The following is a 14,875-nucleotide window of genomic DNA, read 5'->3' as shown; positions in this document are numbered from 1 at the left end:
GACCATTTTGGTCGCATATGCGGCCAAAATTTTTATGAGTGCGACTGAAAAAAATTGTAGGTGGCACTGGTGCACCTAACACTGCTCGGGTGAAAAAAAAAATCATAAGCGCAGCATCTCTTTATGTTCTCCTGACGGTATCGTGGTCTAAACCAATAAGAGACAGAGCTCGGGCGGGTCCTTGCCTCTGATTGGCTGTGGTCCTTTTCACTGCTGTAAATTGTGTCAGTTCGAAAATGCGAGCGAGCTGAGCAGGTACTCTGAGCGCTTCGACGCTGAGCGCTTCGATTTTCTTTGAAAGTGAAGAGAGTCAGAAAGCCTCGCCCCGAGACTAATTAAAAAGCCCAAAAATACGCCTTCAGACAGGACTGGTTGAAGCAATTTCCCTGGCTGATGTACGATGAAGAAAGGGACTCAATGCACTGCATTTATTGTCGGGAGTGCGGTCAGCATTTGGCCGGTAATAGTGCGTTTGTGGAGGAGTCAACAACATTTCGCATCGAGACATTGAAAAAGCGCAATATGTCCAAAAAGCATACTACATGCCTTGATAAGTGTGTTAATAAAGTGGCCCCTCATCCAGCTGCATTTCAGCGTCAGGCTGTATCAATCACGTCCGCTGAGGAATCTGAAATTATTATAAAATTCAACGTTGCATACAATATTGCAAAGGAGGAGTTGCCGTTCACTAAATTTAAGTCCGAAATTATTCTGATGAAAAAAATGCCGACACACTGAAGAACAAGACAGCTGAGGTTGGAAACGCCACGTACACGTCATTCATGACTGACGGCGACACAGACGTCTCTACGGAGGAGTGCGTTATTGTCTACTGCCGCATTTTGCATAAAGGGAGGCCGGTCAACATGTTAATTGGACATGTCGAGGTGGAGCATGGACACGCAGTGTTTGAAGGCCCACATTACAGCATGAGACATCATGAATAGGAAATTGTATAGTAGCCTATTCCTAATATTATTATTAAAAATGAATAGCCTAAGTAAAAATATAAGTAGGCTAGGCTAAGATCACATAAACAGTTTTCCATTTGCAATCTATAGGCTAGTGACCTGTATGATCTTTTTATTGTGCCACAAAGCAAGCATGCTTGCGTTTGGGCATCAGTGTGCAGATTGGCTGGAGAAAACGGTTCCTCTGGGTGCTGATGGTGCTGCAGTTAACCTAGGCCATAAGGGGGTGTCATTATGTAAAAGGAGAGCGATAAAAAGGTGACTTTTTGGCGTTAAAGGCGACGCGATGAAAAATGTGGGTGCACCTAAATTTTGTGCTGGTGCACCTAAAAAAAAAAGTTAGGCGCACCATTGCAACCAATGCAAAACGTTAGTCTGGAGCCCTGATAATAATTTTGCATCACAAAGCTCCTTTGGAAGTCCTGAGCCGATGTTGGGATCCGCTGCAGTGGCTTGATGATTAAAGCTTGATGGATGCAAAGAAAAGCAGTGTGTTAAATCCGCCTTCACATTGGACCGAGCTCTTTGGTGTAAATGTGTGCGTTTTGTGTTTCAGGGCTGAGTCTGGAGCAGGTGGACATCCTGTGGCACTGCCTGGTGGAGGACGCGGAGTGCTACGACGACGCGCTGCACTGGTTCCTCAATCAGGTCCGCAGCAAGGACCAGCACGCCATGGGCATGGAGACCTACAAGCACCTCTTCCTGGAGAAGGTATGGACGAGGAGGAGGAACGCAAACGCATCGCGATAGACCGGGAACGCCGTTTCTATGAAGTGGAGAATTATCTGAAGCCCGTCCAGAAATCGATAAAACATCATAGATCTGAAATGAAATGCGTGACAAAATGTCTTTCCTCAAACATATTTGCAAACTGATTTTCCCAGCATGTCTTTGATGGATAGTTTAGAAGAAAACGTGACAGCGTTTCCTTCAGAGCAAAAGAAGCCGAGTGAGAAGTAGAGCTGTCAATCATGTGTTGGGCTTCAAACAAAGTACGGTAGTAAAAATGACGGTTTACAGCATTCAGGAGGTTGTTTCCTACAGTTGAAACACACTGACACCCCTGTTGGGAGCAGCTGTGTGTCTGTTTCTTTACGTGTGTGCGTTTGTGTGTTATTGTAACTTTGTTTGTGTGTGTGTGTGTGTGTGTGTTATTGTAACTTTGTTTGTGTGTGTGTGTGTGTGTTTCCAGATGCCCCAGCTGAAGCCAGAGACCATCAGCATGACGGGTCTGAACCTCTTTCAGCACCTCTGCAACCTAGCCCGCCTCGCCACCAGCGCCCTGGACAACGCCTCCAGCTGCGAGGTACACACACGTAGTATTTAAAACAACCTTTAATAATGTTTATTCCTACAGTCTCACCACAGTATGTAGACTATATGGAGATTTAACAGGGTTGGTACGGGTGCTGGAAATACTATATGCTATAAAAAACACTTGAATGTTAGTGTGCTGTTTTCAAAGCTTGAAAAGGTCTTGGATGTAGAATAAAGGTGTTGAAATGTGTGTTGTATGTGATGACATCTATGATAGAACAGAGAAAAGAAGATCTCCATATTTGAGGGACTGAAAACAGCATTTCCTGACATTTCTTTATGAAAAATGACTTTTGATGATGAACAGATGATGAAAATAGTTGGTGATTATATTTCTGTGGATCTGTTAGTGGAATTAGTTTTCCTTTCATTTGTGGTCCTTCTGTAAAAAGCTGTCTCCAAACATCATGTTGGTTGTTTAGAGGACAATAACATCTCATTTAATGTGATGAACAAGTGACATAATAAGTAGACTGAATACTGACCATTGGATTGATACAAATATGGAGTTTACCACAGCTGGAAGGTGCTGGAAAAGCATGGAAATGCACCTTGAAATGAGATAGAGTTAACTCCTGTGTATCCCCCCCCCCTCCAGCTGTGTGGGATGGACCAGCTGTGGGGAATCGCTCTGAGGGCTCAGTCTGCTGACATCAGCCGCGCCGCCATCCAGTACATCAACTCCTACTACATCAACGGTTCGTTTCATCACAAACACACGTTTACAGACTTTCACATCAAAGTACGAGTGTTTGTTCGGGCTGTAACGGTTTGGTACTGCAGGAAAAATAATTAAAACCATAATACATAAGTATACAATTTATTAACAGGCAGAGACACAAGGCTTGTGATGTGGGGAGTGAGGCAGCGTTTTGCCTTCTGGCAATTTCAGTAAATCCTATTTTTACTTATAAAAATAAAATAAGCAGCATGGACCTGGTAAATATATATTGTTTATTTTGCAGTTTTCTGATCTATTTACCCGTTCACACACAAACACTGATGGCAGAGGAGCCGCTGCACATCCCACTTTATTTCATGTTTTAGTGGGAAGAGAGGGAGGGAAAAATCAAATGTTAAACACATCATTTTGCATAAAATTCAATATCTAAACAAACTCTTTGGCCCTATTTGGCCAATACTTTTAATGTCAAAGTGGAAACATCTTTATACTTTTTCCAACAGTGACTATGAACTTTTTAAATGTCCTTTTCCTTCACCTCCAGCTGGTAAGACGGGCCTGGAGAAGGAGCAGGAGTTCATCAGGAAGTGTATGGAGAGTCTGCTGATGGCCTCAGCCAACCTGGAGAAGGACGCCCACTCCAGCCTGACCAGCATCGAGAGGGGGCTGCTCATGCTCAAAACACACCTGGAGGCCTTTCGCCGCAGGTAGGCGTGCACCACGAGGGGGGTTAACGCCAGATACGAACACGGACTGTATGTTAAGCGTTGTTTCCCGTCAGGTTTGCGTACCACCTGCGGCAGTGGCAGATCGAGGGGACGGGGATCAGCAGCCACCTGAAGGCTCTGAGCGACAAACAGTCTCTGCCGCTCCGGATCGTCTGTCAGCCCGCCGGCCTTCCCGACAAGGTGAACACTCCACAGATACGCCGGTTTAAGTTACACGTTTATACAGCGATTGGGGAAAACAAGATAGATGACCATCATGAGCACAATAAACCTCCTCTAATCCTTATCACTCATTTTGAGTGCAGTTTACAAATGAAATCTTCCACTTATGACATCATGGATGTGTTGTTAAAAGGTGTGAAAGTCCCTTTTATGTGCTCCTATGATCAAATTCTGATGATTTAAGTTTTTTGTGTGAGGCTAAAGATTCTAGCAGTCAATCGTTAAATCCAAAGTTTATTGATATTTGTTGATTCAGCCTTTTATTGTGTTTTTTTTTCCTTCTTCGTTCCCCTTCTTGCAGATGACCATCGAGATGTACCCCAGCGACCAGGTGGCAGACCTGCGAGCCGAGGTGACCCACTGGTACGAGAACCTGCAGAAGGAGCAGATGAACCAGCAGGCGCAGCTGCAGGAGTTCGGCCAGAGTGGCCGCCAGCCGGGGGACTTCCCAGGTCGGCTCCCACACATCGTCTTAAAAAAACGCTGTCAATAGGTCCCCGTTTTCGTGAGCGGGTTTGTAAAGTCTGTCTTATCTCCTGCAGGAGGTCTGATGGGACCGGTCCGGATGATCTCCTCCGGTCACGAGCTGACGACTGATTACGACGAGAAGACTCTGCACGAGCTGGGCTTCAAAGATATGCAGGTGACCGCCTGCTTTCTTTACAGTTCAATACCTAAAAACAACGAGACGGAGCCCAGTTTGCTTGGATATTATCATCTAAATCCGAGATCTTCAACAGGCGGTCCGGGACCCCTAGGGGGTCCGTAGAGTTACTGCAGGGAGTCCCCGAAATAATTTGATCCCCTGAACATGAATACAACATATAATAATAGGCAAATATAAATCTTCCCGTTTGTTTAATATTATGTTGAGAAATTGTGATGTAAAAATGCCAAAATAGAATCGGAATATGAATCTGTCAACAATTATTATTTTAATGTATTTGTATACATCCATCATTACAAAGTACTGTTATACATGGTACTAAAGGCTGCACTACACATTATTATTGACCCACTTTAATAAGGAACACAGCTATATATGATATGTAAGTCTCTGTAGGCCTTGGGGGTCCCTCCACCGGGTCTCTGTAGTCCTTGGGGGTCCCTCCACCGGGTCTCTGGAGGCCTTGGGGGTCCTTGGCCTAAGAACGTTGAAAACGTCCTTTTGTTATTCTGTCCATTTCTTTTTGTCGGTCCAGTAATTTTTGCTTAATTTCTAATCATCCGCCAACAGATGATGATCTTTTATTTGTGTTGTGATTTGAAACGTCCGAGACGGAACAATCTGTGTTTTTAAATCCCAGATGGTGTTCGTGTCTCTGGGAGCTCCGCGGCGGGAGAGGAAGGGCGAGGGCGTCCAGCTGCCGGCCTCCTGCCTGCCCCCTCCACAGAAGGAGCACATCCCCATGCTGCTGCTCCTGCAGGAGCCCCACCTCACCACGCTGTTCGACCTGCTGGAGATGCTGGCCTGCTTCAAACCGCCCAACCCCAACACCGAGAAGGTCCAGGATAACCCCGAGGTTCGGCGTGACTGACGGAGGAGGAAAAGCTTTGAGCTTGCGTCTTATTCAAGAATGAAAAGATCCTATGAGCTTTTTTTCTTTTCTTTTAGCAGAGCGCGCGGTGTGAGGAGCTTCACCTGCATGCAGAGAATCTGTCTCGGCGGGTCTGGGAGCTGCTGATGCTGCTGCCTACATGTCCCAAGATGCTTCAGGCCTTCCAGAACATCTCGGACGACACGGTCAGTCACCACACAAACCAAACACAGCCCAGATAATGCCGCCTCAGCTGCAGGTTTTTTAGAAGGCCTTTTTACAGACAATCCGGCTCCGTGGCTGTTTTTAAAAAGGAGCTTTAGAGGCAACAACTCTGGTGAAGCCACTTCAGTGTTATAGTGGCTGTCATCTTTTAATCGGCCTCTACAGAGACCGCCGATCGATCTGAGGATCCTAACGACTTCCACGAGTTACTGGCAGAGTAGCAGAACTTGTCTCAGAATCGACGAGCAAAGATTTATTTATTTATGTATTATTTAAGAGGGAATGCAGAGATCAGGTCGTAAACATACAGGATATACAAAGTGTTTTTCTGTCAAACTGAATAACTGAACTTATTATTATTATTGTGTGTATGCAGAATGGGGAGGGTCTCTGCTGGAAGGAGCTGCTGAGGATAAAAAGTCCACACAAGCTGCTGTACGCTCTGGAGATCATCGAGGCTCTGGGAAAACCCAACCGACGCATCCACCGAGAGTCCACGGTGAGGAACACACACACACACACACACACACACACACACACACACAACCGTCTTTTAGTCTGCACTAATCATTCAAATATCAGATGAACTAGAGAGCATCGTCATCACACCAGTCGCGATGCCATAAAAAGTCCTATTACAATAAAATAATATATATATAATAAAATATGAACATATTATTTTTTCATACATGTTACATTGTTTGGCATTCTGTGGACAGAAAACGAAGAATTTCATCGTACAGGGAAACACGTTTCTTTACTGTGCAGATGACAATAAACCCTTTGAATCTTGAATATTAAAGGATTTTAATAATTCGATCATTGTTACTGATTCATCAGTGATGTTTAGTTAAGTTACTTAGACATGCACACAACCACAATGCTTTAGGTTCCTTTCTTCGACTCGTATTTTCCGTTGTTTTGCAGTATAAATCTCACTGAGTGTGTTTGTGTGCGTTTCCAGGGCAGCTACAGTGATCTGTATCCAGACTCTGACGACTCCAGCGAGGATCAGATAGAAAACAGCAAGAACACCTGGAGCTGCAAGGTACAGCTGGATCACATCTGTGACAGAAAAACACACTCAAAAATCCATTTTCCCTCTTTTTGTTGTGTTTCTGACAATAAAGGGGGACAACTTTTATCGTCAGAGACCCAATAAAAGGGTTGAAAATGTCGTCTTTGAGTGGATTTTTATTGTTTAACTAAAAATTTAAATATAACCACAACAGAGAGTTTGGTTTAGATTCTGTCTTTCTGTCTCTCCTCCAGTTTGTTTCGTCGGGAGGCCTCCAGCTGCTCCTGGAGATCTTCAACTCGGGCATCCTGGAGCCCAAAGACCAGGAGTCCTGGACTGTGGTGAGACAGACTCGCCTCCCTTTGAGTGTTTCTGACCAACCACGCATGTTTTGTTAAGTCTCCCAGCTCCTTTGTGGGATCTTCAGACGTGTGTGTATTTAATTCTTTATTTATGCGTCTCCTCTGCAGTGGCTGCTGGACTGCCTGGCTTGCCTGCTGAAGTTGATCTGCCAGTTTGCAGTGGACCCCGCGGACCTGGACCTGGCCTACCACGACGTCTTCTCCTGGTCCGGCCTCGCTGACAGCCAGCGCAAGCGGGCGTGGCCCGGCAAATCCCGCAAGTCCACCGTGGAGCACGGGAAAGGCTTGCACATCCCTCGGCTGACTGAGGTAAATGTTCCACCAGCTGGGGAAGTAAGAAAGCAGCTGTTTTCTGGGGATTTGATTCTCAGCTGATCTGTGTCGTCGGCTTGCAGGTCTTCCTCAGCCTCGTTCAGGGCACCAACCTCATCCAACGTTTGATCAACGTGGCCTACACCTACGACAACCTGGCACACAGGTGAGAAACAACATATCCTCCTGGTATTTAAACACTTAATATGTCATGTTATTTACATGTTGTCTTTTCGTTCAACAGAGTTCTTAAGGCTCAGTCCGACCACAGGTCTCGTCATGAGGGTGAGGACTTCTTAAACATAACATTCAGCATTCATGATGTGAAGCTGAACGCAATAATCAAATTCTGAGAGGGAGGAGGAAAAGAAAACCTCTTTATCCAAATAAAAACAGCTGATACAGGAAAATAAATCGTGTATGCCGTTTTGTTTGGCGGTGACGTGGCGGTGATGTTTCTTCTTTATTTATTTTTTCCCCCACTAGTGACTCACTACTCCATGTGGCTGCTGGTGAGCTGGGCTCACTGCTCCTCCACGGTGAAGTCCAGTCTGGCCGACAGCGACCACCTCCACGACTGGCTGAAGAAACTCACCCTGCTGGTTCCCGAGGTGAGCCGGCCCAAACACACACAGGTCCCCTCGCATGTCTACCGATGTTCATATCTCACATAGTCAAACAAAGGAGATGTTCATTAAGGAGGTGACTGGATTGGCTAGCTGTTTCTAGCTAAGCTACGTGGCTGCTGGCCGGTTTTTTATAGATCAGACAGCTATGCCAGTGATGCCCAGGGTTCACACAAGGTGTCTGACGTTGTTGTTGTTGTTGTTGTTTTCAGCCGGCTGTGAGACACGAGGCATGTAACGGCCTCTACAAGCTCTCGCTCTCCGGCTTGGAGGGCGGCGAGTCCATCAACAGGTCCTTCCTGCTGCTCGCCGCCTCAACGCTGCTCAAGTTCCTCCCTGACGCACAGGCCCTCAAACCACTCAGGGTGGGTGTCACACACACACACACACACACACACACACACACACACACACACACACACACACTCTAAAACACACTCAACGATAGAAAGAAACCCGTCTGCAGGCTGATGTCTGATGTCAAACTTCAACTTTTATGACAAGAAAGAAAGAAAGAAAAATCAGCACAGTTCAAAAGTGAAGGCACCACAGTTTTAAAAAATAGACAACAGGTAGAATTAAAGATGCATCAGCAAGTGATGATTTAATACAGTGATTGATGCGTCCGGTTGGCACAGACAGCCTGTACTTTTAGTACTTTTAGTAAACTGTTTGGGAAAAGGTGGTTCATGTGAGTCATTAAGTTGAGTTTTCTAACAGGTGCTCATTCCTGATTGATGAGTTCTTCCCTTTACAGAAAAAAGAAAAAAAAATACTCTGATGCTGATCTTTTGTACGACGGTGTATTAGGGCCACTGCAGGAAAAAAAACGGAGCTAACAGAGGTGGCAATATTCTGAGAAATAAAGTCACAAATGTGCAGCTTTTCCTACAGTGGCCCTAATACGCCGTCGTACTTTTGACTTGGCATAAAACGAGAGGTAAATGAGAAAAGAACACAGGAAAACTGATTTCACTGGGTCTTTAAGTCACATCAGCGCTGCTGCAGATGATTGCTGATTCCCTGCAGAAGTCTGACTGATATTGTGAATGATTGAATGGGGAGTTGTCGGGTTGTGCGTGTGCTTTGCCGTCGCTGAGCTGGAGGGTAACTGTGTGCAGGTGGAGGACTACGAGGAGGAGCCTCTGCTCAGGACGGGCTGTAAGGAATACTTCTGGCTGCTCTGCAAACTCATCGACAACATCCACGTCAAGGACGCCAGCCAGGTGGGAAAGTCAAACGGCCGGTCGTCTTCATCTGTGTGGTTGTGATTGAGCCGCTGTTAGTATTGGTCTGTTTGAACTCACAGAAGGTCTCTCCCTCTCTGTCGCTGGCCGGCTCGATGCAGACCACCCTGCTGGACCTGGACGCTCTGGCCCGACACCTCGCCGACTGCATCAGGAGGTCAGACAGGTCAAATACTGGACTTTCACACGCAGCCGGCTGTGACTGATAGTTTGGTGGATTGATCCAGGTGTTGCAAAAGTTACTGTTTTGTGATCTCTCTCTACCTCTCCTCTCCCTCCCCCCTCCCTCCCCCTTCCCCCTCCAGCCGTGAGATCCTGGACCAGCAGGACGGTACGATAGAGGACGACGGGCTCACCGGCCTCCTGCGTCTCGCCACCAGCGTCCTCAAACACAAGCCTCCCTTCAAGTTCTCCCGCGAGGGCCAGGAGTTCCTGCGAGACGTCCACAACCTCCTCTTCCTCCTGCCCAGCCTCGCTGACCGCGCCCAGCCCAAGTGCAAGTCCCAAGCGGCCCGGGCCGCCGCCTACGACCTGCTGGTGGAGACGGTGAAGGGCTCGGTGGAGAACTACCGGCTGCTGCACAACTGGGTCATGTCGCAGCACATGCAAGGTCAGGACGGCGGCTGGTTGCATTTATAATTACGTAGATGTGCACCCTGAGGTGCAACTGTGTTTTGTCATTTTAATGAAACTTTAAAAAAACTCTACTTGATTTAAATTAACTTTTTATTTACTTATTAAATAATATTGTCTTAGAAACGTTGTTGCATCCCATTTTCCATATCAGAAATCTTGGTAATTAATTAATAAACTAGGTTTTTTTATTTGATTTTTCATTAGTTAATCTTGAAGGATGAAAGACGTGACGAGCCGAAGCTTCTTCCTATCCCTTTTCCAACCAGTCTAATGTGTATTATGTTGAAATTGGCTTATTCTATTTAAATATATAGATATAGATGGATGTATATATGGATGGATGGATGAACCGCCCGCATCGGTTCATTCTTCCCAGAATACATTTCTTCCATAAAATGCTTCTTTATAAAAGAATAAATAAAGAAAGGATCCAGGAAGTATTTATAGTATTTCATCACACAACATTAGACCGACTGATTCACTCATAATCACTTCATTTAAATACAGATATTTTGGGTTGAGGTTATTTTTACTTCAGATTAAATTACCTTTAAAGCTGCATTGATTTATTTGTGTCTGCTTTGTGGCATAAAAACACTGTAACACCAACAAAAATGACACACATAGGAAACCCGTCTGCAGGCTACACTCTGTGTCAGAAGTCCTGCGGGACGATGATCTGACTCAATTTGAGCTTTGCTACAGTGAATCCAGTCTGTTTCTGTGAGACATGGTCCCTCTGGTGGGATTCATGCTGAGACTCTGGGACAACGAGCTTCACCGGAGATGTGGTTTAAAAATGTGTGAAAAAGCAAAATGTTCATCCGTAAATAAATCTTCCTGCTGGTCTTGTTTCTTTCTCCAGCCTCTCACGCCCCGTACAAGTGGGACTACTGGCCCCACGACGACGTCCGGGCCGAGTGCCGCTTCGTGGGCCTGACTAACCTGGGAGCCACCTGCTACCTGGCCTCCACCATCCAGCAGCTCTACATGATCCCCGAGGCCCGCCAGGCCGTCTTCACCGCCAAGGTAGCAGGTCCACCTGTCATTACTCTCCTTATATGTAGCATCATTTATAGGCAGGGTGCTGGAAATCCTTGGAAACACTTGAAATTTTGTGTGGTGTTTTCAAGGTTTGAAAAGTGCTTGGATTTAGAATAAAGGTCTTGTAATGTGTGTTGTATGTGATGACATCTATGATAGAACAGAGAAAAGAAGATCTCCATATCTGAGGGACTGAAAACAGCATTTTGTGACATTTCTTTATGAAAAATGACTTTTGATGATGAACAGATGATGAAAATAGTTGGTGATTATATTTCTGTGGATCTGTTAGTGGAATTAGTTTTCCTTTCATTTGTGGTCCTTCTGTAAAAAGCTGTCTCCAAACATCATGTTGGTTGTTTAGAGGACAATAACATCTCATTTAATGTGATGAACAAGTGACATAATAAGTAGACTGAATACTGACCATTGGATTGATACAAATATGGAGTTTACCACAGCTGGAAGGGGCTGGAAAAGCATGGAAATGCTTGAAAAGTGCTTGATTTTGACTTTGGAAAAGGTTAGGAACCCAGTTTATGACATCTGATCCTCCTCAGCGTCTCCCTGAGGTTTCTTTTCTCTGTTAAAGAGTTATTTTGAGGAGTTCTTCCTCCTCCGATGCAGGGTTCAGGAACAGAGGATGTTGTAAAGATTATAAAGCCCTCGGAGGCATATTTATGATTTGCTGTATGAATAAAAATGAAATATATTGTAAGGTTAATACCTACAAGACTGATACTCATACTCACTGTGTGTGTGTGTGTGTGTGTGTGTGTGTGTGTGTGTGTGTGTGTGTGTGTGTGTGTGTGTGTGTGTGTGTGTGTGTGTGTGTGTGTGTGTGTGTGTGTGTGTTTGTCTGTGTGTGTCTGTGTTTGTCTGTGTGTGTGTGTGTGTGTGTGTGTGTGTGTGTGTGTGTGTGTGTGTGTGTGTGTGTGTGTGTGTGTGTGTGTGTGTGTGTGTGTGTGTGTGTGTGTGTGTGTGTGTGTGTGTGTTTGTCTGTGTGTATAGTATGCTGAGGATATCAAACACAAGACCACGCTGCTGGAACTGCAGAAGATGTTCACGTATCTCATGGTGAGTTTTAGAGTTATAGAGCGAGCGGACCGTGCCAACATGTCCTTAAAATCCTGGTCTACCCGTCTGCAGGCTACACTCTGTGTCAGAAGTCCTGCGGGACGATGATCTGACTCAATTTGAGCTTTGCTACAGTGAATCCAGTCTGTTTCTGTGAGACGTGGTCCCTCTGGTGGGATTCATGCTGGAGACTCTGGGACAACGAGCTGCATCGGAGATGTGGTTTAAAACAACGACAACGAGCTAAAAACGTGTGAAAATACTCATCAGAGCAGCAGAATCGGTGACACATCCCTGCAAACAAACTTGACAGTTATTATGATTTCTAGCAAAAAGTTTAATCAGGGGAAAAAAAACAACAATTGGGGGAAACAATTTGAGGGAAAACGCTGGATTTATCCTGCCAGACCATCCTCTTTGGATTTTAACACAATAGAGAACAGAAGACATGTTTCCTTTTTCCCATGATGTTGTGCATCATGATGTCAAACATTTGTACGTCTTTAATTTGTGTGTAAAAAAAAAAACGTGAGTCTTATTTTCTAAGATTCTTAATCGATTAATAACTTCCAAAAATCGATTTTATTTTATTATAATTTTTTTATACTGAAAGTTTGTGCAAGTTAAGCATGAATTAATTTAGAATGTATTAAAATGTAACTTTTTCCTCTTATGTTCTCGTGCCATAATTAGCCACACTGCCTTTATCAGAGGACCGGAGTCGCTCCTGAAGCCTGGACTCTTTCAAACATGTATTCTGATTTTTGAAGATTCCCACCCTGACAATGTTCACAAGGACGATCAAATGAATAGTTCACCCAAAAACAAAATAAACATTATACCCGCCTCCTCGTCTCTATTCGGTCCCTGAAAAAACAGTCTTGTATCGAATGTTGTTCGTGCAGCAGCTGCTGTTTGGGAATCAACCAGACAACCGATCAACTCACCTTTTTGTTTGGTCTCGTTCAGGAGAGCGAGAGGAAAGCGTACAACCCGCGTCCGTTCTGTAAAACCTACACGATGGACAAGCAGCCGCTCAACACCGGAGAGCAGAAGGACATGACGGAGTTCTTCACCGACCTCATCACCAAGATCGAGGAGATGTCCCAGGAGCTGGTACGCCCACCACTTCACACGCCGCATCATACCAGAAGTTTTTATTATGCTACAGAACTAGCTGTTTTTAGTCTCTTTTCATGACAATGTCCAGGACCATACAATCATTTATAATACATATCATTCTTCTCAATTAGCCATCTGTAAATGTACAGACATGATCACATACATACTGTAATATAGACCTAACTGTATTTTAAAATAAAGTAACATAATATAAGGATGTAATCCTAGCACTTTTTAATTCCACGCTAGCAGAAATAAAGACAACACACTTCCTGATGACAATTAATGATGGGAGTTGGTCATTTAAAAACCTCAAACACCCAGATATTAAAATAAAATCGAATGCTTCGGAGTTTAAAGGAATAAAAGCACGCACGTACTGTTAGAAGAAGAGCACAGTTCACATATATTACAGTTTGCTTATTTATAAATACATGTTTCTTCTCTGTTCCTGCAGAAAAACACGGTGAAGACTCTGTTTGGAGGCGTCATCACCAACAACGTGGTCTCACTGGTGAGTTTGAAGACGGTTTAATTTGATATTCAAATGAGTTCAAGTTATAAAATAAAATTACGATTTTTATAAAATTATAAAAAAGTTTAACTTTATTTTTGTCAACAGTGATAATAAAGAATAAAGATGTGTTTTTGAGATCTTGATACTAAATGAGTTGCCATGGCGATGGATTTAAATGCGTCTTCTGGCCGTTTGTCCTGCAGGACTGCGACCACGTCAGTCAGACCGCCGAGGAGTTTTACACGGTCCGATGTCAGGTGGCCGACATGAAGAACATCTACGTGAGTGTTTAAAACGCGTATAAGTACATACTCGTATACTTCTACTCCGCTGCGTCTCAGAAAGGAAAGGAAAGATTTAAAAGGTGGTGACTCCCCCGTAAATGATTGCACATATACTTGCATAGTTACGCACATGTTCATGGTCTCTGAATGACGAGGAATTAGAACTAATAGAATGTTTCTTCAATACATTTCTCATATTTTCTTCTTGATATATCGAATTTTGATTCATCAACCACATCGTTATGGTTACCGTTGGATGGAAAAGAAATGCATTTTAATTATAAAACATATAATTTAGAAAAACAGAAATGGAAAATGTGGAATTTGGGAAAAAATATTTTTTATTTGGAAAAGGGGAACCACTTTTATAGAATATGATGCATCGCTGCAGATGAAACTACCCGACCGTTTATACTGGAGTTAAAAGCACTGCTTGTTAGACGTTTAACGTTATATTAGTACTTTTACTTGAGTAAAGGATCAGAGTACTTATTTATTATTTTAGGAAACACCTTTCCACACGTATTAAACCTTTATTTCCTTTCTTGCCGTCTGTGCTTCAGGAGTCTCTGGATGAGGTGACCATCAAGGACACGCTGGAGGGCGACAACATGTACACCTGCTCCCAGTGTGGCAAGAAGGTCCGGGCGGAGAAACGGTCCGTGGCTCTCTGTAGTACAAATACTCCAAATACTGCAGTACTCCATTTAAATCTGTCAGATGAATCCCTTTTTAATTGATCTCTCGCTCCTCTTTTTTTAGAGCGTGTTTCAAGAAGCTGCCCCGCATCCTGAGCTTCAACACCATGAGGTACACCTTCAACATGGTGACCATGATGAAGGAGAAGGTCAACACCCACTTCTCCTTCCCGCTGCGCCTCGACATGACGCCCTACACCGAGGACTTCCTCATGGGCAAAGGGGAGCGCAAAGAGGGTCCGTGCAAAA

General features: G+C 44.4%; 1 protein-coding gene across 5 annotated transcripts in view; it reads left to right on the top strand.

Annotated features, from left to right (window-relative positions):
* Positions 1–14,875, top strand: part of usp34 (ubiquitin specific peptidase 34) — a 56,219-nt gene that overhangs the window by 24,756 nt on the left and 16,588 nt on the right. Inside the window, exons 21-47 of one of the 5 annotated variants that reach the window (XM_084006422.1) lie at positions 1,528–1,682; positions 2,164–2,277; positions 2,887–2,986; positions 3,515–3,677; positions 3,752–3,878; positions 4,222–4,372; positions 4,463–4,563; positions 5,228–5,443; positions 5,539–5,664; positions 6,060–6,182; positions 6,648–6,731; positions 6,956–7,042; positions 7,172–7,372; positions 7,459–7,541; positions 7,620–7,660; positions 7,862–7,986; positions 8,214–8,366; positions 9,123–9,227; positions 9,350–9,405; positions 9,554–9,858; positions 10,750–10,913; positions 11,940–12,005; positions 12,975–13,121; positions 13,585–13,641; positions 13,848–13,925; positions 14,492–14,586; positions 14,691–14,863. In XM_084006422.1, coding sequence (XP_083862548.1) covers positions 1,528–1,682; positions 2,164–2,277; positions 2,887–2,986; positions 3,515–3,677; positions 3,752–3,878; positions 4,222–4,372; positions 4,463–4,563; positions 5,228–5,443; positions 5,539–5,664; positions 6,060–6,182; positions 6,648–6,731; positions 6,956–7,042; positions 7,172–7,372; positions 7,459–7,541; positions 7,620–7,660; positions 7,862–7,986; positions 8,214–8,366; positions 9,123–9,227; positions 9,350–9,405; positions 9,554–9,858; positions 10,750–10,913; positions 11,940–12,005; positions 12,975–13,121; positions 13,585–13,641; positions 13,848–13,925; positions 14,492–14,586; positions 14,691–14,863 — 3,396 coding nt within the window. Of the gene's footprint in view, positions 1–1,527; positions 1,683–2,163; positions 2,278–2,886; positions 2,987–3,514; positions 3,678–3,751; positions 3,879–4,221; positions 4,373–4,462; positions 4,564–5,227; positions 5,444–5,535; positions 5,665–6,059; positions 6,183–6,647; positions 6,732–6,955; positions 7,043–7,171; positions 7,373–7,458; positions 7,542–7,619; positions 7,661–7,861; positions 7,987–8,213; positions 8,367–9,122; positions 9,228–9,310; positions 9,406–9,553; positions 9,859–10,749; positions 10,914–11,939; positions 12,006–12,974; positions 13,122–13,584; positions 13,642–13,847; positions 13,926–14,491; positions 14,587–14,690; positions 14,864–14,875 lie in introns of all 5 variants that reach the window. The other 4 variants (XM_084006421.1, XM_084006420.1, XM_084006419.1 and 1 more) reach the window with 4 other exon arrangements.

This window comes from Eutrigla gurnardus (assembly GCF_963514095.1).
Source record: "Eutrigla gurnardus genome assembly, chromosome: 3".
Classification (NCBI taxonomy): Eukaryota; Metazoa; Chordata; class Actinopteri; order Perciformes; family Triglidae; genus Eutrigla; species Eutrigla gurnardus.
Note: the sequence above shows the minus strand (reverse complement) of the source record. Positions and strands in the feature narration are given on the sequence as shown.